A 27,737-nucleotide genomic window follows, 5' to 3' on the forward strand; every position below is an offset into this window, starting at 1 on the left:
GCTTGCAGGCGTGAGGAAAATCTCCCGTTGTTCAGCGTAGGTACACGGAGACATCCGGGGCGAGAATGGAAATGTGCAGCCAAGAAGAATTCCACCATTTATTTTAAGAGGCCAAATAGCTTTAGATCCTGGAAACATGGCTGCACACACACACACACACACACATTATATATATATATATATATATATATATATATATATATGTGTACACTGCATTCCAGTAGCTCACAGAGAGCGGTATACTGTGATTTGAACATGCAATCATGGAAAACTTGTGCGCATGCCGCTGCACAAAGCTCTCCGTAGACATCAGACAACCGATTTCCTTCTGCTGAATCACTTAGTGCTCCGATAGCACCGCTGCCTTTGTTTTGATTTTGCTCTGGAGAGGCAGGGAAATACACACCCGCGCCGCAAATACTGGGCACCGGCCCGTTAGCGACTCTGACTTCTGCGCCCGGGGCCTTCGCCGCCAGGTTGAACAGAGATTTCCATCACAGCCTCCGCCGCTGCCGCCGCCACACGTGGACGGCGGGGTGTGTGTGTGTGTGTGTGTGCCAGGTCAGGAAGCTACGTAACGCTCTCGTCTGTGGTCTCGATAACATCACGGGACGAAAGGGAAAAACTGATGTCCAGGTACATGTCACAGATAGATAATAAAAAACACCCCACACATGCTCCACTGATCAGGACATCCGAAGAGGACAACACGCTGCCCCGTGTCTGTTTCTGAGATTAGGGGAGAATTTGAAGCGAAGCCTTATCGACCGTTTTAAAGCCTCCAGGCGATGATGCACGTGGCCGTCGCCCCGTCGGAGAGAGATCGGCCGCGGATCACAGAGCCGGCGCTTCAAGGGTCGGAATAAAGGGAACGTTTCTCATTGGTTGCTCTTTGAGAGCCACGTTGAAAGGGAGAAAAACTGATAAGCGCTGCTTTAATAAAGGTCTTCATCAACAACGCATCCCGGAGGATCACAGACGAGCTCAAAGCGCGAGGCAGCGCGCCGCTTACAGGTGAGTGGACACAGGTGGGAACAATGACTCCATTCATTACATTAACAAAGAGCCGTAAACACGTGAGAATTACATACAATGTTCCACTGGTCGACGCCAAAACGACCCGCTTCATTGTAAACAGACACAACAGGGGGAAGTAAAGCTAAGACAACCACATAAGCTCAATTATCCTCATTAACAAGGAGACTTTCCGTGGCTCGGCACCGTGCAGTGGTTCCTTGTTCTATCGTAGAAAGGCCTCCGGGGCAGATTCAACCTCTCAGGGCTTCTTCTGAGGGGGATCTCATTAGATAAGTCTGCAGCAGCATAACAATTACTACGTGGTTGAGGGTTCTAAGTGAAGGAAATGGCAAAGATTAGCAGCCGGTCAGCACATCGGGGAACAATAAATACTTAGTTCATTTGCTCCGGTCATGAATTAAGAAAGGTGAGTTAAGACTTCAATTAAAGGGATTGGAGCAGTCGTTTTGAGATGGACACCACTCATGTCTGACTAGTCAGAGGTCATTTTAAACAAGGAAGATATATAACGCAGCAATGTGTCCACATCCTAAACGTGGTAAATATAATCTCACCAGTTCAAATCTGGCGAGGGACCTTTTTGTGTATCGGTGCGTTTTCCTCCACATATTAATTAAGGAAAGAAACAACAAAAATGTCCTACATTAAACTACGTCATATTCATTATTTATAATTCATTATGTGCAATAGTTTTATCCCTAATATGCTCTTATCGCCCTGTGACGCCTGCACCGCCGTGTCTGTCAGTGGAAAGGAGTCATTCACACAAAAGAAATGCATTTAGTGCAAAAGCCCATGCTGCCACAACGAGCCCTGTTTGCCCTCAATTAAGGCAAGGCAATTTTATTTGCATAGCACTATAAAGGGAATAAATGAATTTGGAACTCGCAACTTACCACTGTGCTTAAGTTTATTATGCACGTAAAATGAAAGCGTTGCATTGCAGAATGAAAACGTCTCCGCAGCGCGTTTTACTCAATAATACACATTAAGTATCGACATTTTAGAGCCAAAACGAACCATCGTCTATTCACGGGCGGCAAAACGTGATCCTCAAACTGCTTGTTGAGGCCTAATTATGAACATTTATTCATCTCAATGGGCTGATGACTCAAACGACTCACACAAAGCTGCTCTCATGATGTCATCTCTGAAATATCTCAACATCCATCGGGTGGATTGACATGAATTCTCTCAATAAAGTAAACTATCATCCGTCTCATTCAATGAGTAATGAATGAACAACGAAGCCATAACGTGCAGCCGGAGTCGAATGATCGCTTAAATTAAATTTAGAAAATGAAATAAAGGTTTCTATATATTTCACATTGTGGATAAAACTTGTAAATTAGTTTAATTTCCTCCCAAATTGTGTATTGGCATTCAGGTAGAGTAATTATGCTGCTTCAGGTTTTTATATGCGCCACACACAAAGAACTAAAAACCACAGACTCCTTTAAAGAGAAGTCGTATCACCACCAGGATTCCTTTTCGCCCCCAAATGCTCCTTTCATGGAGCTTTTTATTAAATTCCTATTCCCACGCATCTATTGTCGAAAACAAGCTGAACTTGTGGAGCAGAAGCAAGTCACCTGACCGCCACGGATCCGTGCCGACGTCACCGCGAGCAGTTCATCCGCTCATTGGGATTAAACACCACGCCGTTACGTCCGTTACGTAAGTCCAAGCGGCTTTGGCTGGTGGCGGAATGCTTTGGTCACCCGGACAAATGTAAATACTGTTTGGGTGTCTGTCTGCAAGCAGGCGTGAGTGTGATGGCGTTCGGGGCAGGAACGCCGTGGCCCACCGGAGAGGAGCTGCACATGAACACGGTCGCCTTTGCTTTAAAACGATTTGTTCTGCCCCGTCGTCCTCATCTGAACTCCGTGTGAGCGCGGCCCCTGACGACATCGGCTGTGTTTAAAAGAACCACCAGAGAGTGAGAGGGAATTTCAGCACTCGTTCATCACGGCCCGGAGTTCAGGCCTCTGCTGGGAGACACTTCGGAAAGCGTCCAGGACACTTGCCGGGAAGAAATGCGCAGCCAACAAGAACAGCCGGCTTTGTTCACCAGCTATTTGCTCTATTTCATTACCAAAGTTCCCTCTTCACGCAGCGAATTTCAGAGAGTTAAAGTGACTCTGTGAGATTCAATTTGAACTGTAAGCTGGTGGTTATATTGTCCCAATCTCGTCAGTGTTAAATCAACACTCAACGAAGTAATAGGTGTCAAAAATAAATCTGCCCAGTGTTTGCATTGCATTTTTAACCCATGGTTCTTACATTTTAGCCCAGGAGCAATTAGGGCTTAGGTGTTTTGCTCAGGGACACTTTGACATGGAACACGTAGCAGTCGGGGTTCAAACCACCGACCTTGTGGTTCCTGGGTCACCATCTCTACTCCACAGTACGTAGATTTAACACCAAGTGTGACGCCGTACGGTTACATTTCAAACATATTAAAGAGCTCATTTAACTCTACGAAGTGTCGCAAATGAATCTGATCTTGACACTGAATATTGACTCCAGCTCTTTTGTACAATTGACTCTGTAAGAGTTGAATCGACGCTCTGCGGTGTGATTTCAACACTTTTGCCGAACACCGGAAGACGAACTGAAAGAATTTTGCTGTGCGCAGCTTAATGTACGACGTCACGTCCCAAACTGAAAGCTTTTCCTGCCTCACGGTGTGAAACTATATTGATTTACACCGATTCATGTCACAAACCGCGCGTCACATTTGGAGACAAGTGGTCGTAGCTGCTTCTGCACGAAGCACATTGTATTATTTTCCGCCGAGCACCAACTGAATGTGGCGTGAGGGAATAAAAGCGTGGTGTCGAGTGTCTGGCCAAGTCCAATAATCTCACCACTTACCGTCTGCTGGTTTGCGGACTGTTTGTGCGCGTTGTCTGGTTCTGTGCAGATGGCGTGAAGGTTTGGTAGAGAAATGCAGAACAATCAGCTCAAAGACACTAAAACTCCCCGACGCGTCTGAGGGGAACATCGAGCTGATCGAGATAATGTTCCCCCTCCTGCTCGGGAACACGATGAACCTTTGTAGATTGCTCACACGACGCTTGTGCTTCCAGTAATCAGCACGTTAAAGCTGCGCTCGCCTTCTCATCCATCGTTTGCACTTCCTGCTAGAAAATCCTTTTTTTACTGCAACGTACTGTTGTGAAACACTGCATTCTCACCGTGCGTATTCATTGCAGGTATATGCAAATATCCACAGATTGAAAAATCTGTTCTCTTATTGTCCTTTCTTATGTTTCTGTAATCTTATTCCCAAAGAAGGGTTAATATCTTATTATTATAGTATTACAATCACAATGTTCACTAATCAGCACAGAAGAAATGTGATTGTGGGGAGAAACAAAACAACGTAGCAGCATCGTCAGGATCATTTCTGGAATCAACGTCTCGGAGTTTTTACACGAGATCGTTTATTGTAAAAAGACGAATCACATTTCTCTGCACGCATTGTTCCAAAAATTAAAACCGGCCGTTCGTTTTGTGGAAACATCTGACTCATTGGAAATTCAGCAAACGCACCATCAGATAATCAAGAAGCGAGCGGCCCCTCGGACGTTACGGGCCGAGTAGAGAACCTTCATTTGAGAAGTCACGTCCTGCCGAAACCACCACCGGTATCAGCGCAGTCCGGCGTGTTCGTCTCTCTTTCCTTTTGAGTCACACGAGCTCGACAACTTCGCTTTGGCAAACACAAAACCAGCTTGTTTGTTCTCGCGGCGGATTAACGGGCAGCAGATTGTTCCCGTTTGCCTGCTGGTGGCTCCGCCGTCAGCCATACCACACATTCCAGCCACCTCCATTGACAAATCCAGCACACACACACACACACACACACACACACACTCCCGGCCGAGTGGTCCCGGTGTGTTTGATTTTCTGAGACCTTTTCACGGTGGGAGACGCACGACGGAGGACGGCGGGTTCCGCGCGAGGCCCGAGACACGCTGGTACGTGCCGCGTTTCCCCGCCATGTTGCTGGCTTTTATCTGCGCCGTGGCGTGTTTGTTGTTTGTGCGTTTGCATCAGTTTCCCGGAGGAACAGTTCTATCCGTGTCCGTCCCGTCTCATTCGCAGACTGTGAGAGTCCCAAATGTGTTTATCCTCCGAAGGTTCTTTCCGACGCAGTCACGGCTGATGTCATGAGATTGTTGCTCGCCGAATGCGCCGATTGGTTGTCGCTCCCGGTTGAGTCATATTCCCAGTGGGACCCGGAGACGAGCTACTGAGCTGCGAGGGCGACTGTGTGTGTGTGTGTGTGTGTGTAAACCCAGTCGCTCTGTTCGCGGGGGTGGCAAGTTGTGCGGGGGAAGGCCTCAAAGCCAAGGCTGTTTTCATCAAACACACACACACACACACACACACACACACACGTAACGTCTGGGACAAACATCGTCACAGTGGAACCATCAGACCTTAAAGCTCTGCGCTCCTTTAACAAGGGGAAATCTTAGAGGAGAACTGGCTCGTTGATTTCAAAGGGAAATGTGTGTGTGTGTGTGAGTGTGAGTGTGTGTGTGAGTTTGTGCGTGTGTGAGGGATGCCGGAGTTCATGCATTAAATCGGGTTCGGCTGCGGTCAACAATGCGGCCGTATCAGTGGATTCCATTCGAACGGGGAAACGGCAACAAGCCCGTAGGAGCCGTGGGAGCGACGCCCGTTGGATAAAAGTACATTTGTTGCTGTGACTGAGTAGTTTCGTACCGGCTGTGTGAAAAGTAAGAATCACACAGTAGCTCGGGGCTTCGCCGGAGGAGCAGCACAGGTATAAAAACCTTGGCCTCGGCGAATATTATTGGTCAAAACTTTTCATCTTACTGTTTTAAGACACTGTGTGAATTCACATCCGGGAGATTGGAGGCAGAACAACAGGCTTCGGACATGACATCACCGTCAGGAGGATGCAGCTGTTGTCAGGAAACAAACGGCTATTTACACAACATCAGCACTCATCAGACGTGACTACAATAAGACGAATAATTCCTCATATAATTCCGTATCCAAGCGCGTCCGTCTGTGATTCCACACGGGGCTCAGCGGCACACAGAAACATCTGGCTGCTTGTGGAGACAAAGCCGATGACGACTGTGAGACAATGAGCTGAAAAGCACCTATACGGCTCCATTAAGCCGAGGACAGCAGAAGTTCAGTTCTGTCCAGGACACCTTGATATGTGTCCCTACCGGTTCGGAAAGAAAACCAGCGCCGCTGATCCATTTTCACCCGTCGGAACGCACGATTATCGTATAGTGACGCATCATGCACATGTGGGCTGCTGTGATTTAGACACAAAGATAAAGGCCACACAAACCGTTCCAAGTTTCCAGCCTCCTGTGACGCGCCGCTGATTGCAGAGGTAGCCGGAAAGATGGAATACTTTTACATAACACTTTGTTTACTCGGTCGGCTGGTTGCCAAAGGAAAAGAACAGCACGAGCTGATTTAAAGTGTCGCTTCGGCCTCTTCGCCCCGCCGCGTCTGTTCTTTGTCTGGCCCCGAAAGCCGCCGCTTTCCCACTTCCTTCTCTCCTTCTCTCCTTCCCTCCTTCCCTCCTTCTCCCCGCTGAGGTAAAAGTGAGTCACCGAGCCAGCAGCTGGTCTCCGTCATCCCCGATATCGCCCGGGAATCCGCAAGAGACCGGCTGCCGGATCGCTACCCTCTGACATCACCCCCCCCCCCCCCCCCCCCAACTTCGCCCTTCTACGGACGCGTCCGCCGCAGGCGAAAAGGCCTCCAACCATTAAACCCGTGATTACACTTGTGTTCCTAAGGCCAACGGTGATTCACGTGTTTTGTTTAATGGCTTTTTGTTCAAACAAACCTTGTGTGTTCTGGCTCCCGAAGCACTAATGCTGCAAATTTATTTTTACTGCCTCCTTTCAAGCGTTTGTTTTCCCCGCAGTGGCAGTCGAAGGTGAACGCGCCGTCGAGGTTCGGCGCCATTTTCTCTTTGGGAGGCCACCTTCAGGGTTAAAATGAGCAACTGTCTGAGCAACAAGGACCGATTGACTGAACACCTCCTTACTACACGTTACGGTATTCTGTTTGGTAATGATAATTTGGCTTATGATGCAATACCGTTAAAAGTTATACGCCTCGTATGGACGTGAATACCATATAAAGATTTAAAAGGTATCGCACCATAAACCAAATTATTAGACACGTCAGATTTAGGGCAGGAGAAAGAAAAAGACTATTAAAGTTATCGAACTTCCCGGCGGGATGCAAATGGCTGTAAAAACTTTAAAAGCGATCTAGAAAGTGAACGTGTTTGGGGGTATTTAAGGACAGACTTTTCTAATTGGAATCGGCAGAGTGGAAGGTCTCCCTCGTCACGGCGTGAGGCTCGCGCCTCTTGCACGCTCAGGAGGCGCTCATCCACGAGGCAGCTGCACTGAAAGGGAGCATGTGGACAACCTCGGATGGGTTATTTTGGAGATGCATCCCGTGAGTTGGAACCTTCTTCATCTTATTGCACGGAACTGAAACACATCATAACACCAAAGGGAAGTCTCTGTTTTTTGTCAGAGCTTTTGATCACGGACGACTGGACTCCATTATTGAATGTTTTTAAAAACCGAGGTGCTTCGTTTTCTCATTCCACTGGCCGAAGGACAGGCAGGTCTCATCGTCCTCATCGTCCTCCTGCAGGGCGGCGTCGTCCCGGTGAGGGAATGGCTGTGGAACTAATGACCAAACACAGTTGACACCAGAATGTATCTACTAATGATGTCCGGGTTCTGCCTCCAAGTACAAGCTGATATGTGGCCTGAATGACACCATGCGTCTGTACACCGGCCAGAGTAAATGTTCCTCCCACTTGACTTCCGTGACTGCTGAGTCGGACATTCCACGTCGCACAGATCAGGTGAGAAAGGGAAGACATTAGTTCGAAACTCGCAAATATACAAAGTGGGAACCTTCTTCAGAGCTCTCTCGGGGGGGAGAAAGTGTCTCTGGATTCTGAGGTCATTTCGTCTCAATCAGGGTTCCTTTTTCTTGTCTCTTCAAACATCCTGCTGTGGAAAGTCCGCTGAGATCAGTTCATAAAGGAGCCGACGAAGGCGGCGCTGCAGGGCCGGTCTTGCGTAAGCCTTCAGTTATTGCTCTCTCCCTCTGAATTCTGACAAATACAAACAAGTCCTCGACATCTGCAGTCCCGCTCCTTTGTTCCTGTCTTCTCAGGGCTCAGTCTTTGTGCAACACTTCAGCTGGATCCGACAACTTGCACGTTTTTTTTATTTTTTATTGTTGGACCAATTCGATGGAATTTTCTCAACTGCCACCTCGTGAAAGAGTCAATTGTTCGCTCTGCACGTGTTGATGCTCACTAGTGGAGACGGCATAGTGCCAGTATCATTGATCCGGGAACTTTCATTTTTGATTAAAATTCTCCAGAATCAACATGCAGAAAAGGGCGGTTCAATCGTTTGGAAAAATGCAAATCACTTCACTTCCACAGCCCATCTGTTTGTGCTCTTTTTCATGTGTATTCCTCAGAGTGTCTGTCCACAAACTGTTGCTATGCAGAAAGGCTGCATGTGAAGCTCACTGGGAGGAAGCGCGTCCAAGTTGGCAGCGGGTCAAACGGCGAGGCCATGGAGGACAGTGGGAGTGAGACGCGAGGGCTCTCCGTCACACAGCTGAAAGGAGCGAATCGGGCCTCCGCGCAGGACGGAGCGACTGGGGTTTGGAGCCTTTACTTTCTGTTGAAGGGAAAAAGGGGGTCTCAGTGTCTCAGTCAATGATCGTTTGCGTCTGGCAGAGAGGACAAATCTTATGGACACACAGATCAAAGACAGGAAGTACTAACCCAAACCCAAAGAATAAGATCTCACCTTAATGTTGACCCTCGGCCGGCCTCGTGCACGCTTTATGTTCGCCAAAATTAAGACACTTGAGAGGTGTTGCAATGAGCTGCTGACACAGCTTATTTCTCCCGTCACTTCCTGCAGTCTGGCGAAAGTAAGCTCTTTCAGATGGATCGTTCAGATGAGTGTGTTTCTGTCTGGTGGCGCAATACGGACTAAAGCAGCGGCCCGCTGCTCCATCATGTGCATCCCACATGTGATACTGCATCCTTGTTGCTTAAAGCATCAACCCGTGTCTTCCTCTGCACTAACCACATGCCTAAAAGTGAAGCCAGACGTCATATTAAACTTCTCATAAGACGGCCCTTTTTCAAAAAGCGGGGGGGACGAACTGTGGACGGCTGCTGAGTCTGGGGAAAAAAAAAACTTCATTGAACTTTGAGATAAAGCAAAAAAGATTTCCAAAAGGAACAGTTTAATGCTGGAATGTGGAGGGCGAAGCCACGGTTCTGCAAAATTGGGAGCACTCGCCCTCAATGACAAACAGGATTTGGCTTTTCGGGGGTTTCTTCTATTCACTCTGTTGCATTTGTTCAAGCTCTTTTTCCCATCGTGCCTCATTCTGAAATTCCGCAGACCTGCTGCTGACCTTGAGCAATATACGACAGTCGGAGCATTATCATTCGGAACCGACCCTTCAGGTTCCACGCGGGTTCCACGCGGGTTAGCGCTGTTGCTTCGGTCAGCACTTTCCCTGCAGCTGGCGCCGCTAACACTGTTGGTTACGAGCCGCTGAGAAACGCTCCACATCTTGCATCGTGCACCTTCAAAGCCTTTCTTGAACCCTTCTTCTATGGTAATCTCTAGTTTAAACCATTCTTTTGGTGCATTATGAGACAAAAGCTCTGATAAGCCATTAAACCCCACATGTCAATGTGTACAACATTTCATGTACAGGTGAACTCCTGCAGAGACTGAGACTGCGGATTGGCATAGCTAAAGATCAGGTCAGTGATTATTACGCTAAAGAACCTTTGGGGTATATGTAGTGAAAATACAAACCTTTGACTGCAGCACTGTCTTTTATTTTTGGAAAATGGACGGCTATACTTGGTTCTGTCTCTTCATATGCTCATCCGACGCGGGTCAGCACATGTTAGGCACGAGAAAATAGCTCATGGGTTTGTGGGAATCAATCAAATCAGCAAAAGTTAGTCCAAAATATATGTGCAATTATATTTAGGATGTAATCCAAGCTCACCACTACCTTCCAAAAACACGAACCTACTTTTAAGTCCGCGCTGCTCTCCGTCCTCGTGCTTATGTTTAATTGAGATGACATTGGAGCAAACGGCAGAACACGTTTGAGGTGGCGGGAAAAACACAGCGGGCGTCCACTGTGTATCCTTCTTTCTGTTGGTTTAGGTTTGGTGGGAGAACAAATATTTAAGTCACATTTAAAAACGAATCTCGTGCGTCTCTTTTCTCTGGAGCGTAAATGAAGACACGGCAAACCACAACATCTACCCCCTTTCACTCTCGCCCGCCCGCTCTCTCGCTCTCGGGGCCACAGCGCTGCAGCCTCTAGACATCTCGAATGACTGCTGTCAGCGTGGTCGTTAAGCCTTTCAGTCTGGGTCTGTTTAAACAAGCACCTTCGGCGGCCAGTGGCCACACAAAACCAATTCCCAGCCACGCGAGGATTTGCTTCTCTCGATATTCATGCCTTCGTCCATTTAATGGGTGATCAAACGTACCCATTGGTAGGTAGAACAAACGCTCCGAGACGGGTTTTTGTTAGCTGCCTTTGCCGCTTGTGATGAAGAAAAATGTCAACCGTTGGGGAACTTCCTGTTGTTGCTGCGCGTCATTACCCAAAAGGTTGGCACGTTGTGCTGAAACAAAACACCCATTGTTCCTAAAATACGCACTTTCCCTCCAACAAACATGGAGCACATGGCTACTTATCGAGTAGAACGACTCATCGGACCCCCCCCGAACGGTGGGCATGACCCACCAGCCTTTGGTGGTTGGGTTAGTTAGGGTTTGGCATGAGGAGTGAGGTTAGTTGGGTCGATAGTCTGAGTATCAAGGTGGTCGAGGCCTTTGCCACGCGTGTGAAAGAGTTGGGTTCCATGATGGTGGCGCAAGAGGACAAGTCAAGGGATCCCCAGTCTGGACGCGCAAGGACCATAGTTCCCTAGTGCTGATACCCACAGCATACATTGCACCATCCCTAAATCCAAGCCCAGGTTGGTGTAGATGATCTGCGCAGACAGAGCTGAGGTAACGAGTGTAGACGGAGGACAGGTGCTGTGTCTGATTCTGAATGTAGCACGTCATCAGGCCATGGACACGAACGTCCTCTAATGACAAAACAGTCTACTTTTGCGCAACAGATTCTTTGAATATCTTCTGTCCAGGGATCGGAGACGTCTGTTTTTTTACTCCGTTCCCACCCGACAAGCTTCTTCTTTTTCCAAAGTACACCGGAGATCACACATTTTGAATTTCTCCGTAAACATTGAAAACCACTTTATCGTCAGAAGGACCATCCAGTGTGATCGCACTCTTTTAAAAACAACACCGGATACGGTCTACCCGGGATGATTACCTCTACAGCACCAAATGTGGCTTTTAAGGTGGACACAGCGTTCAAAAGATCCCCTGCATATCTGTCCACTTCATCCAGAGCAACACTTTTTGGCCAAGACGTTTGCCAAAAGCTGGGGATGACATGGAGCTACCCTGAGTGTTCTCGTGTTCACTGCTGCACTCCAAACCCACACGACCTTGGAGGTGAGAGGCGAGTCTTTAATGACAGACGTAATTCAGGTGGATGGGTAAAAATAACATCTTACATAAGCTGAGCGCTTAAAGATCCATTAGATCCTGCATCGGTTTCTTAAGGAAAATAAGGTAACATGTTATGCCTAAAATGAGATTTTTCTCTTGTGTCTTATATTGTTACAACGTTAGATGATTTCCTGGATTGCTCCACCCCTTTTATTTGGTCCCAAATGTGAAGCACGGCGTCCACACACGCCTCAATCGTACTCAAAGACTCCTCAGACTCTCCTCAAGACATTTTTAAAAGGGGTAAAAGGTTTAGAGCTTTGAGTGCAAAACCCATTATGACCGCTAATCACCTCATTCCCATCTTAACGGTTTCAAAACCAGAGCTTTTAAAGGAGGGCTTGTGTTACCGTTCCTGTAAAACACCAGTCATGTAAACCCCGCGCTGACCTTTCCTTTGCTAGAGCTCAGATCTCAAGTGCCGATAGAGTGATGCCTTTGTACAGAAACAACAAAGGTAGACTATTCACCTCCACGCAGCCTGAGCTCCAGATCAGACCAGGATTGGCAGGAGCGTTGCTTTGTTAACAAAAGGTCCAACGATGACAAGCCCTGCTGATATTCAGAGCCAAACTTGAGATAATAACACCAATCACAGTTAAAGAAGACAGACAGATGGACGGCCTGGCATGCGTAACATTTGGGACACAGGATAGGAGTAACGAGCCCGGCATTGTTCTCAAAAAGCACGCTGCATTCTGGGAAAGCACTTGGACAGCAGAGACAGTCTGTGAGAAAAGCAAAAGCTCTCTGCAGCTCAAGTCGTCTCTACCACTTAAGGAGCAGGGGACGTCTCCAGCTCCCGCTGAAGGTCAGGTGTGATCACAAGACAAAAGCCCACAACGCCACATAGTTTCTGAATCGCACGATCTCCGCTCATCTCAGCGCAGCGAGGCTTTCTTCACAGTCAGTCACCGGCGAGAAGTCGCCCGCCGTATGTTGACGGATCAGGCCGAGTGATTTCAGCGTCCCCGCATTAAGCGTGGATGCTGAAGGACAATTTTTTGGGGAATCAACGGACCCAAACACAGATTTCTTGAACCGAGGGACGCGGCGCGTTGGGCTCTCGAGGCCCCTGAAGTGTTGAGGCTCAAAAGTTAATGAGTTGAATCTCAGCCCCCCCCCCCCCGGCTCGAAGGCAGCACTTCCTGCAGACTGAGAGGAGTCTTAGTGTCTCGTCTGCATGCAGGACAAGAGCTATGCTGCGTCCTTCTTAGAGTAGTGGTTGGCCTGATGTCGTCCTGATGAATCGCAGCAGTGCGCATCGCGATGGATGTCTGCAGGGCTCAGATGGATGTCTGCAGGGCTCAGATGGATGTCTGCAGGGCTCAGATGGATGTCTGCAGGGCTCAGATGGATGTCTGCAGGGAGCCACGGAGCTTCTTCTGGTAACGCCTGTTTATGTGCTTGTGGTCAGAACTGCACGGGAACATTTCCATCTGTAAATAGTGGTAGAACGTGCACTATATTTGTTGGATGAATGGTGAATCAAGCTACTAGACTGATCATGAAACCCAACAGTCAATGGGCCTAATTAAGTTCATTCTGGTCAAGTTTTTTTAATCTAGCAGGAGGATCGAGAAGGTTTCAAGCTTTGTTCTCACTGCTGATCTTTATAAGCCATTTATTTTCTAATCCTTAGTTGTGTCAACCACCCATTTGGTTACATTTTTTACCATTCGTCTATTTCTTTAAGACTTCTCCTTTCATCTTCCTGCCTTTGAGTCACATGCCACTTCACAGCTGTAGTGTTTTAGCTACATGCCAGTACACAGCTGTAGTGTTTTAGCTACATGCCAGTACACAGCTGTAGTATTTTAGCCACATGCCAGTACACAGCTGCAGTATTTTAGCTACATGCCACTTCACAGCTGTAGTGTTTTAGCTACATGCCAGTACACAGCTGTAGTATTTTAGCCACATGCCACTTCACAGCTGTAGTGTTTTAGCTACATGCCAGTACACAGCTGTAGTGTTTTAGCTACATGCCAGTACACAGCTGTAGTATTTTAGCCACATGCCACTTCACAGCTGTAGCGTTTTAGCTACATGCCAGTACACAGCTGTAGTGTTTTAGCTACATGCCAGTACACAGCTGTAGTGTTTTAGCTACATGCCAGTACACGGCTGTAGTGTTTTAGCTACATGCCAGTACACGGCTGTAGTGTTTTAGCTACATGCCAGTACACGGCTGTAGTGATTCATAACAGAAAAAAGGCCTGACATTACAACTAAAGTTAAAGAGAACTAATTTGATTGTTCATAACTTTATTAAAGGTTCAAGTTGAGGCATTGTACAAAACAAGAGTTGCAGTTTGAAAGACAGATTGTTGTCCCATTTTGGTACATAAGGAAAAACAAACAAAACAAGGTGATAATCTGTGCTGTTCAGCTGGTTTACGTTTGCCTCGGATTGACTTATATATAGTATATATTGTGTGCATGCTGTGTTCCTGTTGATGTCCTATCCAGATGCCCTGTAACTCATTGCGGTGTTGATGTTGTGAGTACAATCACGACGAGAATACTTGGCGGTCTGTCTAGCTGGTGGTCTGAGGGTGCTTAATAGCGGCGCTCTGGTTCTGGAAGTAAACGGAGACTCTGGATGGATGAAAAGTCCCCGAGATCCGGCGTCTGAGGGCACTGAATTCATTACACGAGTCCTCAGTCTGCCCACTTCAACCCTGTGATCAAAAGCCGCCCCTTGATCACCCGTGGAGAGAAATTGATTGAAGACTTTAACTGAAGGGAATTCGGAGGGAGTCTTGTAGAGTCGCTTCACGGCTGTTCGGTGTATTTAAAGAGAAATATACTTCCCAGTCTCTCGTGCGGTCTTCAGAGAGCTCATTGCTTTTAGTTTATTGAGCCATTAGCTCAGGATAGGATAAGTAGCTGTTGACGTATCATCGGAAATTAGCGCGCTGCAATGAAGTTCCCTGTGAGGTTGTGGCAGAGCTGCACTGACCTAATGAGGACTAATGGGTCACATTCCAGTCAAATGCTGCACATTAAACTGCCGTTAGAGGACACCTCAACTCCTCGACCTCTTCCACTGGTTACAACAAATCCACTGTACACAACCGGTGACGAGCAGCTGGTATGTGAATAGGTTTTTGGTCGGTTTTGTTTCTGGTAAATGGGTAAAGTGTGAAGACAGAAAGAAAGAAGATCTGACTTGTTTGAGAGGAATAACTGGAGCACAAGAGGAAGGGCTAGAAAGTCTGTAGCCTCGTTAGAAACCTGCAGTTCCTCCATACCCGGTAAAACGCACCTCATGGTTGACAATCAGGCAGGCGATCTGAAGGAACTTGGTATCTTTTCCCGGCTCTTTTTTTCACTGCATTGCGGGGGGGGGGTTTTCGTCCGTTTTCTCAGTGATGAGGAACGTGATGCAACGGGCTCGTTATTTAAGGCAAGAACTTTCCATCCGTCCATTTCGCACAATGCGCTGGACATGCATGACTGACTGGAAAATAACCATCTTTTACTAGACTATAAATGTGGCCGTTAAGAATTATAAATAATTACAACAATTGGACCACAGTCTCCCCCTCCCCCCTCCTCCCACCTCCTCCACCCGGTCTATGCAGTCTGCACTTCCTCGCGTACGGAGTGTAGCACGAGCAGGTCGAAGGTGAGGAACTCAGTGGTCGGGGGGCCTTTTCTCCAAAGGAACTTCTATCATAAGGTTGTGCGTGAGGGGCCGTTGGGGGTATTCAAGCAGCAATGACGAGTTCAACTAAAGGCTCCAGTAGGACTACATAGATGATGGTTTTTACAGGAAAAAATGATTTAAACCCATGTTTCATTATATTCATTTACAGGTGATCAAGTTTTCTTCTAAATGGATAAAACAAGGTGAAAAATATCTGAAATCAAAGGTTTGACTGCATCTTAATTTAGAAAGCTGAATGAATAAGGATGAATACCTCCATCTCGAGTGCACAATGACGCAGCGGAACAAGTGTGCTTGTCTTAAGTTTAAATTATCCACGGCGGTCCTTATTTCCACGCAGAGAAGCCATGCTGTTCCTTCTCCACCCATATGCTGTCAATCACCTTCCCGTACTGCAACACAGACAACTCTTTGTTATTACCCAATTCTCTTTGACCTTTAGAAGCTTTGCTCTCCACGTGTGCTCACCTGGTCATCGGAGACCTGCTCCAGGTAAAGGTGGGTGCCGTTGACCACCTGCATGCGGGTGTAGCCGTAGTCCGTGCTGCGAAAAGCGCTCCACTCTTTGGGGTTTGGGTTGAACCTGTCGGTCTTCTCTCTGCAGCCCTGCGGGGGGGAAATCAGCAGTCAAAATTAAACCGACGGCGATGCGCCGCGTTCTGCGTCACGTCCACTGCTGTAGCCGAGCCCCGGCGTGCCTCCGGCCGCATTTCGATGCCGACGACTAATCCCTCTGTGGTCGGGGGATGAAGCACGCAGCGCTCACCACATCAGAGAACAGCTGGTGCTGAACTAAATGGAAGACAGAGGGACGCGGAGACTGCGAACAATACGTGACATTGTTTTTGTAAACGCCGCCGTCAATTTCCGCGTTGATCCGCGAGGGAAAAGCAATGGTGTCAAGTGACTTACAGCGGAGCCTGTGATGATGTGCACGGGAGCTTTCGGGTTCACATAAGGCTGCTCTTTGCTTCCTTTGTACACCTAAAAGAGAAAAACATGCAAAGCGTCTTTCACTGATTCAAAACAAAGACGGCAGATGTAAGAATGTGTGGCGAATAAAGAATGCAGGTGCTGACCTGGTCGCCGTAGACGGGCCAAAGCCGCTCATACGTGTGCTCGTGTGCCCACAACTCCACATCCACCCCTGTGCAGAAGATTTGATGATGTTGAGCAGCCTCCCATTAAAAACAGATATCTGCCCAGCTCATTTGGGCCTTCACATTTTGCTGTGTAATCGAATGTTCCTCAGATCCTCTGCCTTTTGAGAGCTGTTCAACAATCTTAACGAAAGCCTAAAATCAGAGCAACTAAAGCTTCCACCATCACAAGTTAAATAAATTAAAAAGCAATGAACAAAAGCCTGGGAAATATAATACAGAAAAAACATTTGCAAAATGGGCTGTTGGGATATCAGCCAGTACAAAGTCCTGCTTTTTTAATAAAGGATGTTTGGATTTCTCTGCTCTCAGCAACTGTTGGTTCATTAATCCATTGAGGTTGTAATCTTACACACCCATTAGCAGCACAGGGCTGGTTGTCGAATAGAGACCGTACCATAGCGGTAGAATAGATCCTCCAGACCCGGAGCTGGCGGTTCTGTGTCATTCCGTCCCAGTCGGACCTACAGAACAGAGAGGAACGATGTCAGCGTGACCTGATATTAGCATATGAAACCCTACCTGCGACCTTGAAGCACTACCTGCGACCTTGAAGCACAAACTGAGAGCCTCATTCCAAACTGTGCCAAGCGCTGAAGGAAGTAAGTCTGAGAGGAAGCTATTTGGTCCAAATTGCAGTGATTATGAGAGCATTCCCTCAATGGGCTCATGGGCTCCTTCCAGAGGTATTTAAAGTCAGCAGAACAAATCCTACAAATAGCTTAATCGTGATAAAATAAAAGCCTAAGGAGAGACACAAGTGCTGCTAAAGAACACACTGGAAAATAAACTAGGAGTTCTTTGTAGGCGATAAAACACGTTTAAGGTGACGATATAATATATTTTGGGACATATTCATCGTACCAAACTATCTATAGTTACATTTTGGGTAATAAAAAAGTCTGCTGTCTGGAATGCAGCGAAAGTCATTACAACAGGAACATCCACACTTGTGACCAAAGTAGTTGCCTCCTGCTTCACGCAGCTTCTCCTCACTCCTTGTTTCTTATAATAAAAACCGACCTGTCTGAAGGAGTCGACCTGATCACCAGTAGTCGTTATCCGGCGGTGCGAAAGAACCGGTAGTTGTCATTACAACATGCCAATGTGTGTTAACGCGGTAGCAGATGGGGAGAAGTAATGGAGCGTGTGGTTCACACACATAGGAGTCAAACGTGGTGCAGTCGTCCTGGTCGTCGTCGGAGCAGTACATGGGCCTGTGTCCCATGGTGATGATCCACGGGCGCAGGGCTCGGTTCTCTGGCTTGTTGGCCTCCTAGGGTGGGAGAACGGAGCGGTGAAGACATGCGTACCTCATGGCGCGTTGCTATTCGCAGAGGACACTCGAGTGTTGCAACAGAAAATGGAAATCGGTAGGTTTACATTGGAGAGAGAAACAGGTTAGGGGTTAACCAGCACCACGGCACGAAGAGGGAAAACGTGTGAAAACAAAGGAGGGCAGCGTCGCTCACACGTGTAACTGGTGTGGTCACCAACCTCCAGGTCTTTCCTCAGCCACTCGTGCTGCTTGAAGATCAGATCCTGGCCGAATTCCAGATAGAAATAAACCTCAGTGGAGACGGAGATGATGTGCGCCGACCCCAGGTTCCAGCTGCGGACACATGATTCGTTAAAATGATACGCCGACTACGACACAGTGGAGAAGGCCCGCTGAAAGTCGGCGCGTTGGCAAGAACGAACCCCCCCCCCCCCCCCCCCTTTAAATGCCGCATGAGTGTGAAAAGTCCAGGCAACGTTTCGTCTCTCGACATTTTGCTGCTGAATGCAGATCCACCTCCCTGCTGCAATAAGAGTGCCCACGTGTTCGTCCTCCACGGCAACGGAAAACCACGTGTTCTGTACATGTGTGCGACATGTTATGAACCCACAGTTTCCAGTGGCAGGCGCGGGGTTTCAGGCTCTCAGCCAGGAGGCTCCTCCAGCGGGCAGCCGCCTGTGGTCCAGCCAGGTATTATCTTACGTTGTGAGAGGAGGAGGACTATAAGTCAACTGGATAGATGTCTGGCCCATTCGTACCGGTCCCCAGGTCCCTGAGACAGGAGAGCGTTCCTGCTCGTTAATGCGCACAGCAGCGTATTGGTAAACCTTCCGCTGATGCTTCACATGGGGCCCGGGTTGGAAAACACACTCATTCTGTGTCTGAGCTGCCAGCCTTCACTTTTCACCTGCTGTTTAAACCCATCAAAGCCCAACAGCTGACTCAGCCAGACATCGTGTCGTTCCATGAAGCCAACGGGTTCTGTTGTGCCGTACCTGTACCACAGGCTCTCAGTCCGGCCTGGCATGCTGAACCGATTCCTGTAGTTGGAGAAGTTACTGCAAAGAAACAAAAAGGTATGACAAGAGTTAGAGGGACTGACGGCACGGTCACTCATTTCGTGGCATGAATGACATTTTTAGCTTTGCTATGAAATAAAAATTAGCCAGCATTTCTTAAAGTAAGTGCCTCGTATTGGTGCAGTTCATTTGTTTCGTGTCACTTCTCTGTATTCATCTCATCTCTGTAGAAAACTCTGGGTGGTAAATCAGTGGATAAAGTTGACCGTCAAGCTGTGGCGGTGACATCTGCTTCAAACTGAGAGCTATTCTGAGAAACCGTACAATTTGCTGTCGCCAACGTATCAGTGGCTGCCTGTCCAAATGAGAGGCTGCAGAAAAACACGGACGTAGATTCTGCGGCTTCAGCCTATCGGCTCCCGATAGGAGGGCTCGAAGCGCAGGCTCAAACTCGGGCAGCGCGGGCGGGCCCCAGATGGGTCGAGCGAGTTGGAGGCATCGGGGCTGAGCGCACTACACCTGTCAATCAAGAAGAAAGGCCTCTAAATATACCCCTCTAAAAAACCGTGGGACCTCTTGAAAGGAACGGATTTAGATGGGATGGACGTCGGGCGGTTCAGCCCTGGCGCGGCGGTTCGTACGCGGTGCAGATACGGGAAGATGCTCGCAGTGAGCTACAGTCTTCTTCACAACTCCTTTCGAGGCTCCGGGCGACATCATTGAGAAACATTCAAAATCACCCAAGAGTGCAGAATCACAGCGATCTTCATGCAGAGCTGTCCCTCGCGCCATTTCGCCAGTCTCTTCACACGCTTTTTAATTTAAGCATTAAAGCCGGAGCCATTCCTCTCAACGGGGCATTAAGAATCTTACATAAGGAGGAAACAAAGGGCAGAATTGTTTTTATGGTAGGGAGAGGGGTAACTAGAAACCAGTGGGGTCAGAGGTCAACGGCAAGGGATGGAAATGGATCATGAGTGACCGTTGGTAATACAGATGAGTTTGACGATGATGAGACAGTCAGTGTGATGACCCAGCAGAGGCAGCCTGTGGACTGTGATCTCAAAAGGTGTCAAACTATTATGAGCATCGATGCATTTGCAACCAAATTTGCATTTGCAACCAAATGCATCGACAGAAACTCGTGGTCTGAAGTTCTCGGTCACAGCATTGAACCAAACAGTCCCTGAATGGGTCAACACTCCCATCGTGTGGAGAGGACGCGTACGGGCAGCGATGTGCAGCGTCCAATCGAAATAAACGTCACATTTAGCATCCATTTGAATGAATCAAAGGTCTCTAGAACATGAGTTCCATTAACCTGCACTACGGGAGACCAACGTAGCACATTCCTCTGGAATAAGAGGTTTGCTTATTCCCATGTGTGTTTGCTTTTCTATTCCAACATGATGGAAAAAAATAAAATAAAATGGGCGATCGTCAAAATCAAGTCTTAAACTGACCCGACAAGATTTCTCCCTCTCAATCAAATCTCCCCTTTAATCCAGACGCTCACGGACATTAAAAGGAAGCAGTGGAAGTCACAGAGGAGCGGAGCGAGGGGGAGCGCGCCGGGCCGCTAGGAAGAGAACTGCAGGAAATATTTGGATTCCAGACAAAACCACAGAGCAAAACACACTTCTAGAGAGGGAGCGAGGGGAGCGGGATCTCTGGTCGGGTAACGCGGCGAGCTCGTTCTTGATATGACGACGCGGAGCCAAGAAAAAGAGACTACCGTTAGCAGCTCCTCGACAGAGAGCAGGCAGCAGTCACATTTGACACGGCGAGCAGCGCCTCAGCGTAGCAGCGGCGGGTAAATATTATGCAGGCAGCTGTGAACGCACAAGTGACTCCGGCACATGTGCTGGAAATTTATGGATTCATTAAACTGCTACTCCTCGGGAGGAAAAGCATCTGGGGCTTCGTCTCCCCACGTCTTTAATCATCCTAAACAAAACAACCTGACTTATTATGGGGTATTTTGCAATAATATTTCAAACAAGCAGCACATTTTTCTTTGCTATTCGGTCAAAAATGTAAAACACAAAATAATTATTTACATTGTGGGGCATGAAAAAAAGCTAACAGGGACCAAGATAATATAAATGTCAGCACATCAATGTACTATAAGGTTGTTAAGTTGTTTAGGGCTGCAACAAATTCATATTTTTATTCAACATGCGACGTGTCATCGTCAAAATACAATTTATCTGGCTTCCGGACTTGAAAATTGAAAGATATCCAATTTACTTCCATTGAGGCCGAATTCAAATCCTCGCATTTGTGACGCTGGATCCAGCAAACGTTTCAGATTTCGTTTTTTTCAAACATCATCAAATGACGATGATTTTAAGTTGCGCAAATGGACTCATCGGTCCTGTTGTCTCTCGGCCCGGAAGAATTCTCAAGTAAGCGACGCGTTCGATGACGAGCGGCTTCGCTAGAAAAAGGTTCTTTTTCGCGGGTCCACACAGAAATAAGTCGCCAGCTCCGAATGCAATTAGTCACGAGGTCTCTGGCAAGCGTCTCTCACCGATGTGGATGCACTGCTATTTTTACCCAAAACCCATTAATCATACTTAGGCCCCGGAGCAGAATGTGGCAGCTTAATATGTAAACACAAAGGAAACCGTTAGCTAATCGAGAGCAGAAGACAGACAGGAGACAGTCGCACAGCTTCCATGTTGTCTCACCGACTGTGAACGTCCCACGGCGTGAAGCTTTGGGACGTCCATTGGCATAAACAATATTTATTATCATGTTTTTCATCAAAGTATAATCAGCTGAATCAAAGCTCTGCTGTGTTTTTATGAGCCTAGAATGAGCCCTGTCATATTCACAGAGTCCAAAAAAAAAATCAACAACCGCAACACCGTCTTTAGAGACGGGTTTCCAACGGGTCGCCATCTGAAACCACACGAGCCAGGGGGTCCGACACGCTGGCCCCTTGAAGAAAAACAAAAAAGGAAACGGGCTTGCACCTACTATGCCGACTCGTGGTTGCCTGGACAGGTCATGTAGGGCACGTAGGCGGCGATGGACTGAATCTGCCTCATGAACTCATCTCCGATCCTGGCGTTGTCCTGGAAAAGCGACGTAGAAATTATCCTGTTTGACCGCAAAGTTTGTAGCGTCTGTCACTGCGGAACCTCACGTTTTTATTTTACTCCTATTCAAGTTCTGCGTCATAATCAAACAACACGGATGTGCAGCTTCTGATGGCGCGTCGGGGGTTAACTGCCACAAACACGAATGACCTTTCGGATGAAATCGTCTCTCTGTTCTTCTGTTCATAATATCAGTGCAGCCAGAAGCTTTACTTTCACATTCCAGTTATAAAACGCAGCTTGGAGGAATTATGGTTATTTATGTGCGCAGTAGTCTGATGTCAGCATTCAGGGTCTTTTTTTTTTTTTTTAGGAGAAAAAAACAAAAAATACATGATTAATGCAAGGCGTAAATTCAGGAAAAAGTATCCGAGACAAATTTATGCCAAATATCACAGACAGTCGGTGTTTTCAGATTAGCAAATGTGTTATTGAGACTCAACAATCTGGGTTTTGAATGACGCTTATTGGATTTCAGAAATACTTGGGCGACATGACCCCGACTATCATCTTTCACCGCAGGCTTACGGCGCTTGAGAGTAACGCTAATCATGAGCTGCGTGTCCCGACTGCAGCCGAGAGCCTTCATATCCACCCGTAACAAACTGCGGCGAGTCTCGAGGCGGCTTATCTCATCCGTCATTGTGGAAGTAGAGGAGTAGAAGAAGGGCTTTAAGAATATACGCTGTTGCTGACAGACATTCGCTGTCATTTACCTTAACTGGGAACAATCAGGATCAGTTAATGATATTGAAAAGACAGAAGAGTAAAGTACCTCATGCATGTCGTAGGCAAAGTCACCTGGAAACAAAAGAAAAGGGGATGAACGGTGATTCTCTCTCCCACAGTAAAAGCAATAGAAATATCTGTGCAGCAGAAACAAGCTGCGCTTACATCTTGATCATAGGAATAATGCACTTATTACATTTATTAAACTATTATGTAATAGTTCAACATTTAAGGAAATACACTCAATAGATTTCTTGCAGAACAATTTCACACAAAAATAATGTTCTCATGTATGTCACTAATTATACAGCAACAGCCAGCTTCAATAAGCATTACGACTGGAAACATAGTTAATAAACTTGCCAGCCAGCACGCTTAAAGCTCATTACCTGACACATTATATTGTGTTTAATGCAAAATCCAAAATGGATAGTTGACAATTTGTTTACTGGTTTAAAACGAATTTCATATGGTGAACTTTAGAGACGCCAGCAGGCTTTTGGCTGATTTACTTTGTGCTTTGTGTGCAGTCATAACAATGCTATCAATCTTCTCAACTAAAATATTGACCAATAACTTGAATACTCTGACAAGCGGACTGTGGCCAGCCTCAAACAAAAGAAGAATTATATTCTCTGTAACCGTGTAAAGTGGCTGTAAAACAGTGTTTAACGTAACGTTTCATTTGAAAAGCCAACAAAAGGCAAAGAATTAAAGATAATGTTCTTTCATTTTCTTTTAGGCAAACTCATTTTGACTCAACTATTATCTCTTTAGATTCCAAGTGCCCACAAGCAATGGAGGGAGCAAATGACTGGCACGCAACCATCAGTATATTATAATAACACATTTTGGATTCATGCTAGTGTTGTGCCAGGTATCTGTGGATCACAAACGCCTGAGAAAACAGCTGTTAAAACGTCGCCTTCCTGACTGCTTTGACCTTTGGCGATCTTCTTTATCAGCGGAGAGCTCACCTATGTGCAGGATGGCATCATACATGCCGAGCTGAGTCTCCTTCTGCAGCCGAGCCAGCGACTGAGGGTTCTCGTTGCCCAGGTCGCCGTACAGAGCGAATCGGGGGCTGAAGCTGGCGCTGTCGTTCAGAGCGGCGAAGGAGAACACATCGCTCCAGCCGTCATCACTCCCGCAGTGGTAGACTGAAATGACCCGTGAGTGAGAAAAAAAAGAAGCCTTTCCGACATGGTGGCGTGGTGCTGTGAGAGGAAGCGAGTCGTATTTAAGCGGCACCCACCGTAGGTAGCGGCAGGCTTGAGGTCTGTGAGAGTGACCCTGTGGATGTACATCTTTCGCTCTTCCTCGCCAGAGTCCACAAACACTTTTCTGTTCCGTGAAACAGAAAAGTGTATCCTAAATGAAAAAGACGGGAGGCTGATGGAAACTGTTCAAACACTTGCCTGGATAAGAGAGGTGCACTTGCTCTGGCTGGGTCCAAATGGGGGGATCACCAAGCACCAACAGGGGCGCAAGGCTGAGCAAGGCACAGGCAGCTTGAACGGACATCATTTTAATCAACGCTGCCCTGCGAGAACAGCAACCTGTTTAAAGTAGCAACAGACACACACACACACACACGCACAGAGGAAATGAAACAATCCTGTCGCTGAAATCACATGGCCCAAGGCTTTCGTGCCAAACATCACATGACAAGTCTATTGATAGAGGCTGTTTTGCAAAGTCAACATCAGGCCTGACCTCAGCGCCAGTTCACACAGCGAAGGCCATGTTTCGCTTCTCTGATGATGATGATGATGATGATGATCTCTGCAGCAATCAACCCGGACGATGAGCCTGCAGAACTGAAACCACGGAGTCAGCTTAGACACAGAGACGACGTGTCAACAGAAGCTGCCGAGGCTCTTTCATTGTGCATTCAGGGAAGTGAGCTCAAGCACGGCCGAGATGATCTCACAAGCCCCAGCTTGACTGAGGTCAATGAAGCGCCTTTTTTGCAGAACCGCTCCGGTGCTGATAAAAGAAAAGGCACACGCTCATTTGAGCCCAAACACCCGGATCAGCTGACGCCTTTTCAGTAGCTACGCTGAACGCATTACAGCTAATTGGGAAGGCCTCTAAGCACAAATCATAATAGACACCTCAACGAAAGGTTTGGTTTTGGGGTTTCGCACCACGAGTGTCCCGGTGGTCGCTAGAGGGCGCGCGCCACACGCTGCACCATGAACGGGACGCTTTATTCTCTGATTCGGGCGGACAATCGGCCGCTGGAATCGGATGTTAACAAGTAATTGTCAGTAGCCTAAAAAGAATCAAAGGGAAGGTTTTATAGTATTGTGTCCGCGTAGGAATGGAAAACAAGGTGAGCGACGCCGTCCGGGATAAATTAGGCGATTTGTGTCACATATTGTCATATTATGGATTATTTGCGGAAGCATTTCTATCCAACGTCAGCCGACTTAATGTTAACTTAATGTTAGCTTAATGTTAGCTGTTAGCAGGCGACATATTTAACGTTGCTCACTGTTGTTAACAGGCGCTGCGTCCGTAAGTTAACGCTGCGAATACAATAACTTAGTTTCATTCATCTCTGTGAACTAAACGCACAATAGGCCTCGAACACACGCTGACGCGAATAATTCAGCTAAATGTTAAATGACTAACTTAACAAACACTCACAACACAACTCGGCTGTTGCCGGGGAGCAGTTCCTTGTTACGTCACGCGCAGGTGGCTTGTGGGAAATGGTGTTTTCACGTGTTTTGGTCTGACAATCCAATAAAACTGCATTAGTTTTTTAATTTTTAATTTTTAAACGACTAAAGACAAAATGATTGCTGGGAATAATGGGCAACATACATTGTGATGTTCATACTGAGGTGACTTTACCCCAATATCTGTGTGCTCGTATTAATTAGGTCTAGAAATGTATTAAGACTGATTAAGGTTTCTTTTCGTCTAGATATGATGGACTCCAACAGTGAGGATGAAGAGTACCAAAATCTGGAACCTGACTCGCATCCTTGTCGGAGAGACACAAAAGTTGTGAGCTGGAAATGCATGAAAACACACTGACGTAGTTAAATAAGCTCAGCCTCTTTTGATGTGTTATTTGTCACCGTGCTGAATGTATTTTTCTGTGCAGATGGACTGCGGTAAAAATGAGCAGCTCAACATGAAGCGGTATGTCGTTGCATGTTTTGTGGCTACGTAACTGCAAGTACATGATGCGCTTTGGTTTTCAAATGAACTTTGAACATTTGACCTTGCTCAGGCATCCGGTGAGTCGCTCTGGGAACAACCCGGGTAAAGTGAAGCGGGTGGTGTCCTGTAAGAGGAAGACCCATCACCTGACAGTGACCCGGAGGAAGCAGCCCGCCATCGGGAAAATGCACGATAAGGAGAATGAGATGAAGTGCGTGCAGGACGTGGACCTGTGGGAGTTCCCACTCCAAGTCGACAACAACCCAGAGACTGGGAAGACTGGTTCTGAACTAGCCGCCCACAGTTCACTCACTGAGGTCAGGAACGCTTTCCCAGCTCAGACTGTATTTCTGTCTCTTGTGTTTCTTTGTGGTAATGTGAACCACACCATGTGTTTCAGCTCACAAGGGACCACAGCACAATGTCCAATGTGCTCTTTGGAAGAAATCTGAGACTGAAAGTATCTCAAACGTTGTGGCGGAGAAGTGTCGGAGAGCTGCTGACGTACTTTTTGAGGTACGTTAGGTCCAGTCTGTTTAAAAAAACGCCACGCGCGGTATTTTTGCTTGGGTCTCTAAAGCACCCTGTTTTTGCACAGGATACAAGACATCGCTGTGTTTGTTGATCTCCTCCCGTTGATCATCAAAAGGTGGGTGAAATATGTCGGGCCGACACCGTCCACAAGTGGAGCCGCCATTAACTCGATCACTTTTCCTCTGCAGCATTGACGAGGCCTCTCCCAGCGTCACCATTGGTTGTTGTGTTGACCTCTTTCCTTTAGTCAGGAAGGTTCTCACCAATCCATATGAAGAGTGAGTATTCCTACCACGGTGTAGGGCTTTGCACTGTAGTCATTATAAAACGACAATACGTGGAAGGATGATGACAACAAACACTAATCAAATAAGTATTGCCTTTTATTCTCACAGGTATTTAATAGTTGGGTTAAAGTGGATAATTTCAGTTTTGAAGAACTGGTGGCGGGACCTAAAAACCAGCGGCTATGGTGGATCGACTGAACTTCCGCTGGATAAGTAAGTGTTGTTTCCTGAGCTGTATGATCATTGAGACGAATAAATACTGCATGTATTTAACTGAAACAGTCGACCAAATATAAATGCACGCAGCATGGCTCAGCGGTTGACAGAATTTGCCCCTTTTAACAAAAGTGGCCTAACAAAAATTTGGCCTAATGTGTAGATTATTATACGCAACCTTTGTGACAAAGTATTTATTAAACTTCATTACAGAAATTTCCAGGCCTTTAATCAGCAGTTGGCGGAGCTCTGGCACCAGGAACCTTTACTAAAATCTGTTCCCGGACCTGCTGGAGACATGACAAAGGTCAGAGCCGCACAGATGAATAAAATCATTACCCCGGCCATTGTTGCCTTTGCATTTTCTCATTCTTCTCCCTCAGGTCATTGACTCCTTCCTGTCTCAACTTACCTAGCGGCGACAGAGAGAAGGACAGCGGATCTTTCTCGGTTGGAGTTGGTTTTACCGTACTGTAACTCTAGATCGTGATGGATTTTTGGGCCGGCAGATGAACTTGAACGGTTGAAATATTGATAATGTGCAATATGAATTTTACTTAATTGTCTCTTTACGTTTTTACTATAGGATGTTGTAATTATGGGCAACGAGAAGAGTTTCATCACTGTGCAGTTCAAGTTGAATCAAAAAAACATAAGAGGCTTCTGTGTGTAGCTGTTGTATGTTATTGCACCACTGATGATGAATAAAGTTAGTTTTTTTTCAACTTTAGTGTATTGTTGGTATTTATATTTGTTACAATCAACACAGTTGTGATCAGCCTCTTTCCGGTGGGAGAAGATAGCGCTGA

At 47.0% G+C, this 27,737-nt stretch overlaps 2 protein-coding genes across 6 annotated transcripts; one reads left to right on the forward strand and one right to left on the reverse strand.

The window, feature by feature from the left end:
• Positions 1-4,898: 4,898 nt before the first annotated feature.
• On the forward strand, positions 4,899-27,658 carry LOC120832578 (KATNB1-like protein 1). Of its 4 annotated transcripts, none has more exons than XM_040198976.2 (10): positions 4,899-5,024; positions 25,650-25,732; positions 25,833-25,870; positions 25,962-26,208; positions 26,292-26,407; positions 26,490-26,540; positions 26,614-26,703; positions 26,821-26,925; positions 27,142-27,235; positions 27,312-27,658. In XM_040198976.2, the coding sequence occupies exons 2-10, from the start codon at positions 25,652-25,654 to the stop codon at positions 27,342-27,344; spliced, it is 855 nt and encodes a 284-aa protein (XP_040054910.2). In that variant the 5' UTR covers positions 4,899-5,024; positions 25,650-25,651; the 3' UTR covers positions 27,345-27,658. The 4 variants fall into 4 exon arrangements, with proteins under 4 accessions (XP_040054910.2, XP_077945554.1, XP_077945555.1 ...); XM_078089429.1 differs by lacking the exon at positions 4,899-5,024 and adding an exon at positions 24,602-25,049; XM_078089428.1 differs by having other exon boundaries at positions 4,922-5,024; positions 27,142-27,432.
• acp7 (acid phosphatase 7, tartrate resistant (putative)) lies at positions 11,678-25,426 on the reverse strand. 2 transcript variants are annotated; one of them, XR_013452762.1, is made up of 15 exons: positions 25,367-25,426; positions 24,428-24,531; positions 23,967-24,270; positions 23,689-23,871; positions 22,758-22,783; positions 21,861-21,958; positions 18,852-18,914; positions 18,075-18,189; positions 17,740-17,853; positions 16,975-17,041; positions 16,497-16,564; positions 16,330-16,401; positions 15,886-16,023; positions 15,671-15,809; positions 11,678-13,180 (listed from the first exon to the last, which is right to left on the reverse strand). XR_013452762.1 is itself a non-coding variant. In XM_078089425.1 (14 exons), the coding sequence occupies exons 3-14, from the start codon at positions 24,016-24,018 to the stop codon at positions 15,744-15,746; spliced, it is 1,062 nt and encodes a 353-aa protein (XP_077945551.1). In that variant the 5' UTR covers positions 24,019-24,270; positions 24,428-24,531; positions 25,367-25,426; the 3' UTR covers positions 13,993-15,743. The 2 variants fall into 2 exon arrangements, 1 of the variants encoding a protein (XP_077945551.1); XM_078089425.1 differs by lacking the exon at positions 11,678-13,180 and having other exon boundaries at positions 13,993-15,809.
• Positions 27,659-27,737: the final 79 nt, after the last annotated feature.

The sequence above is a fragment of the Gasterosteus aculeatus genome, chromosome 15 (genome assembly GCF_964276395.1).
Source record: "Gasterosteus aculeatus chromosome 15, fGasAcu3.hap1.1, whole genome shotgun sequence".
Lineage (NCBI taxonomy): Eukaryota > Metazoa > Chordata > Actinopteri > Perciformes > Gasterosteidae > Gasterosteus > Gasterosteus aculeatus.

Excerpts from the sequence above, each read along its gene's own strand:
- acp7 (XM_078089425.1), bottom strand. The coding sequence starts at position 24,018 with ATGTACATCCACAGGGTCACTCTCACAGACCTCAAGCCTGCCGCTACC. Across the intron at positions 16,024-16,329 it reads ACATCATCACAGGCTCCGCT|GGCTGCAGAGAGAAGACCGA; the intron begins GTAAGTCACTTG and ends TCCCCCCCGCAG. Across the intron at positions 15,810-15,885 it reads AGCAGGTCTCCGATGACCAG|TACGGGAAGGTGATTGACAG; the intron begins GTGAGCACACGT and ends TCTGTGTTGCAG.
- LOC120832578 (XM_078089428.1), top strand. The coding sequence starts at position 25,652 with ATGATGGACTCCAACAGTGAGGATGAAGAGTACCAAAATCTGGAACCT. Across the intron at positions 25,733-25,832 it reads GTCGGAGAGACACAAAAGTT|ATGGACTGCGGTAAAAATGA; the intron begins GTGAGCTGGAAA and ends TTTTCTGTGCAG. Across the intron at positions 25,871-25,961 it reads GAGCAGCTCAACATGAAGCG|GCATCCGGTGAGTCGCTCTG; the intron begins GTATGTCGTTGC and ends GACCTTGCTCAG.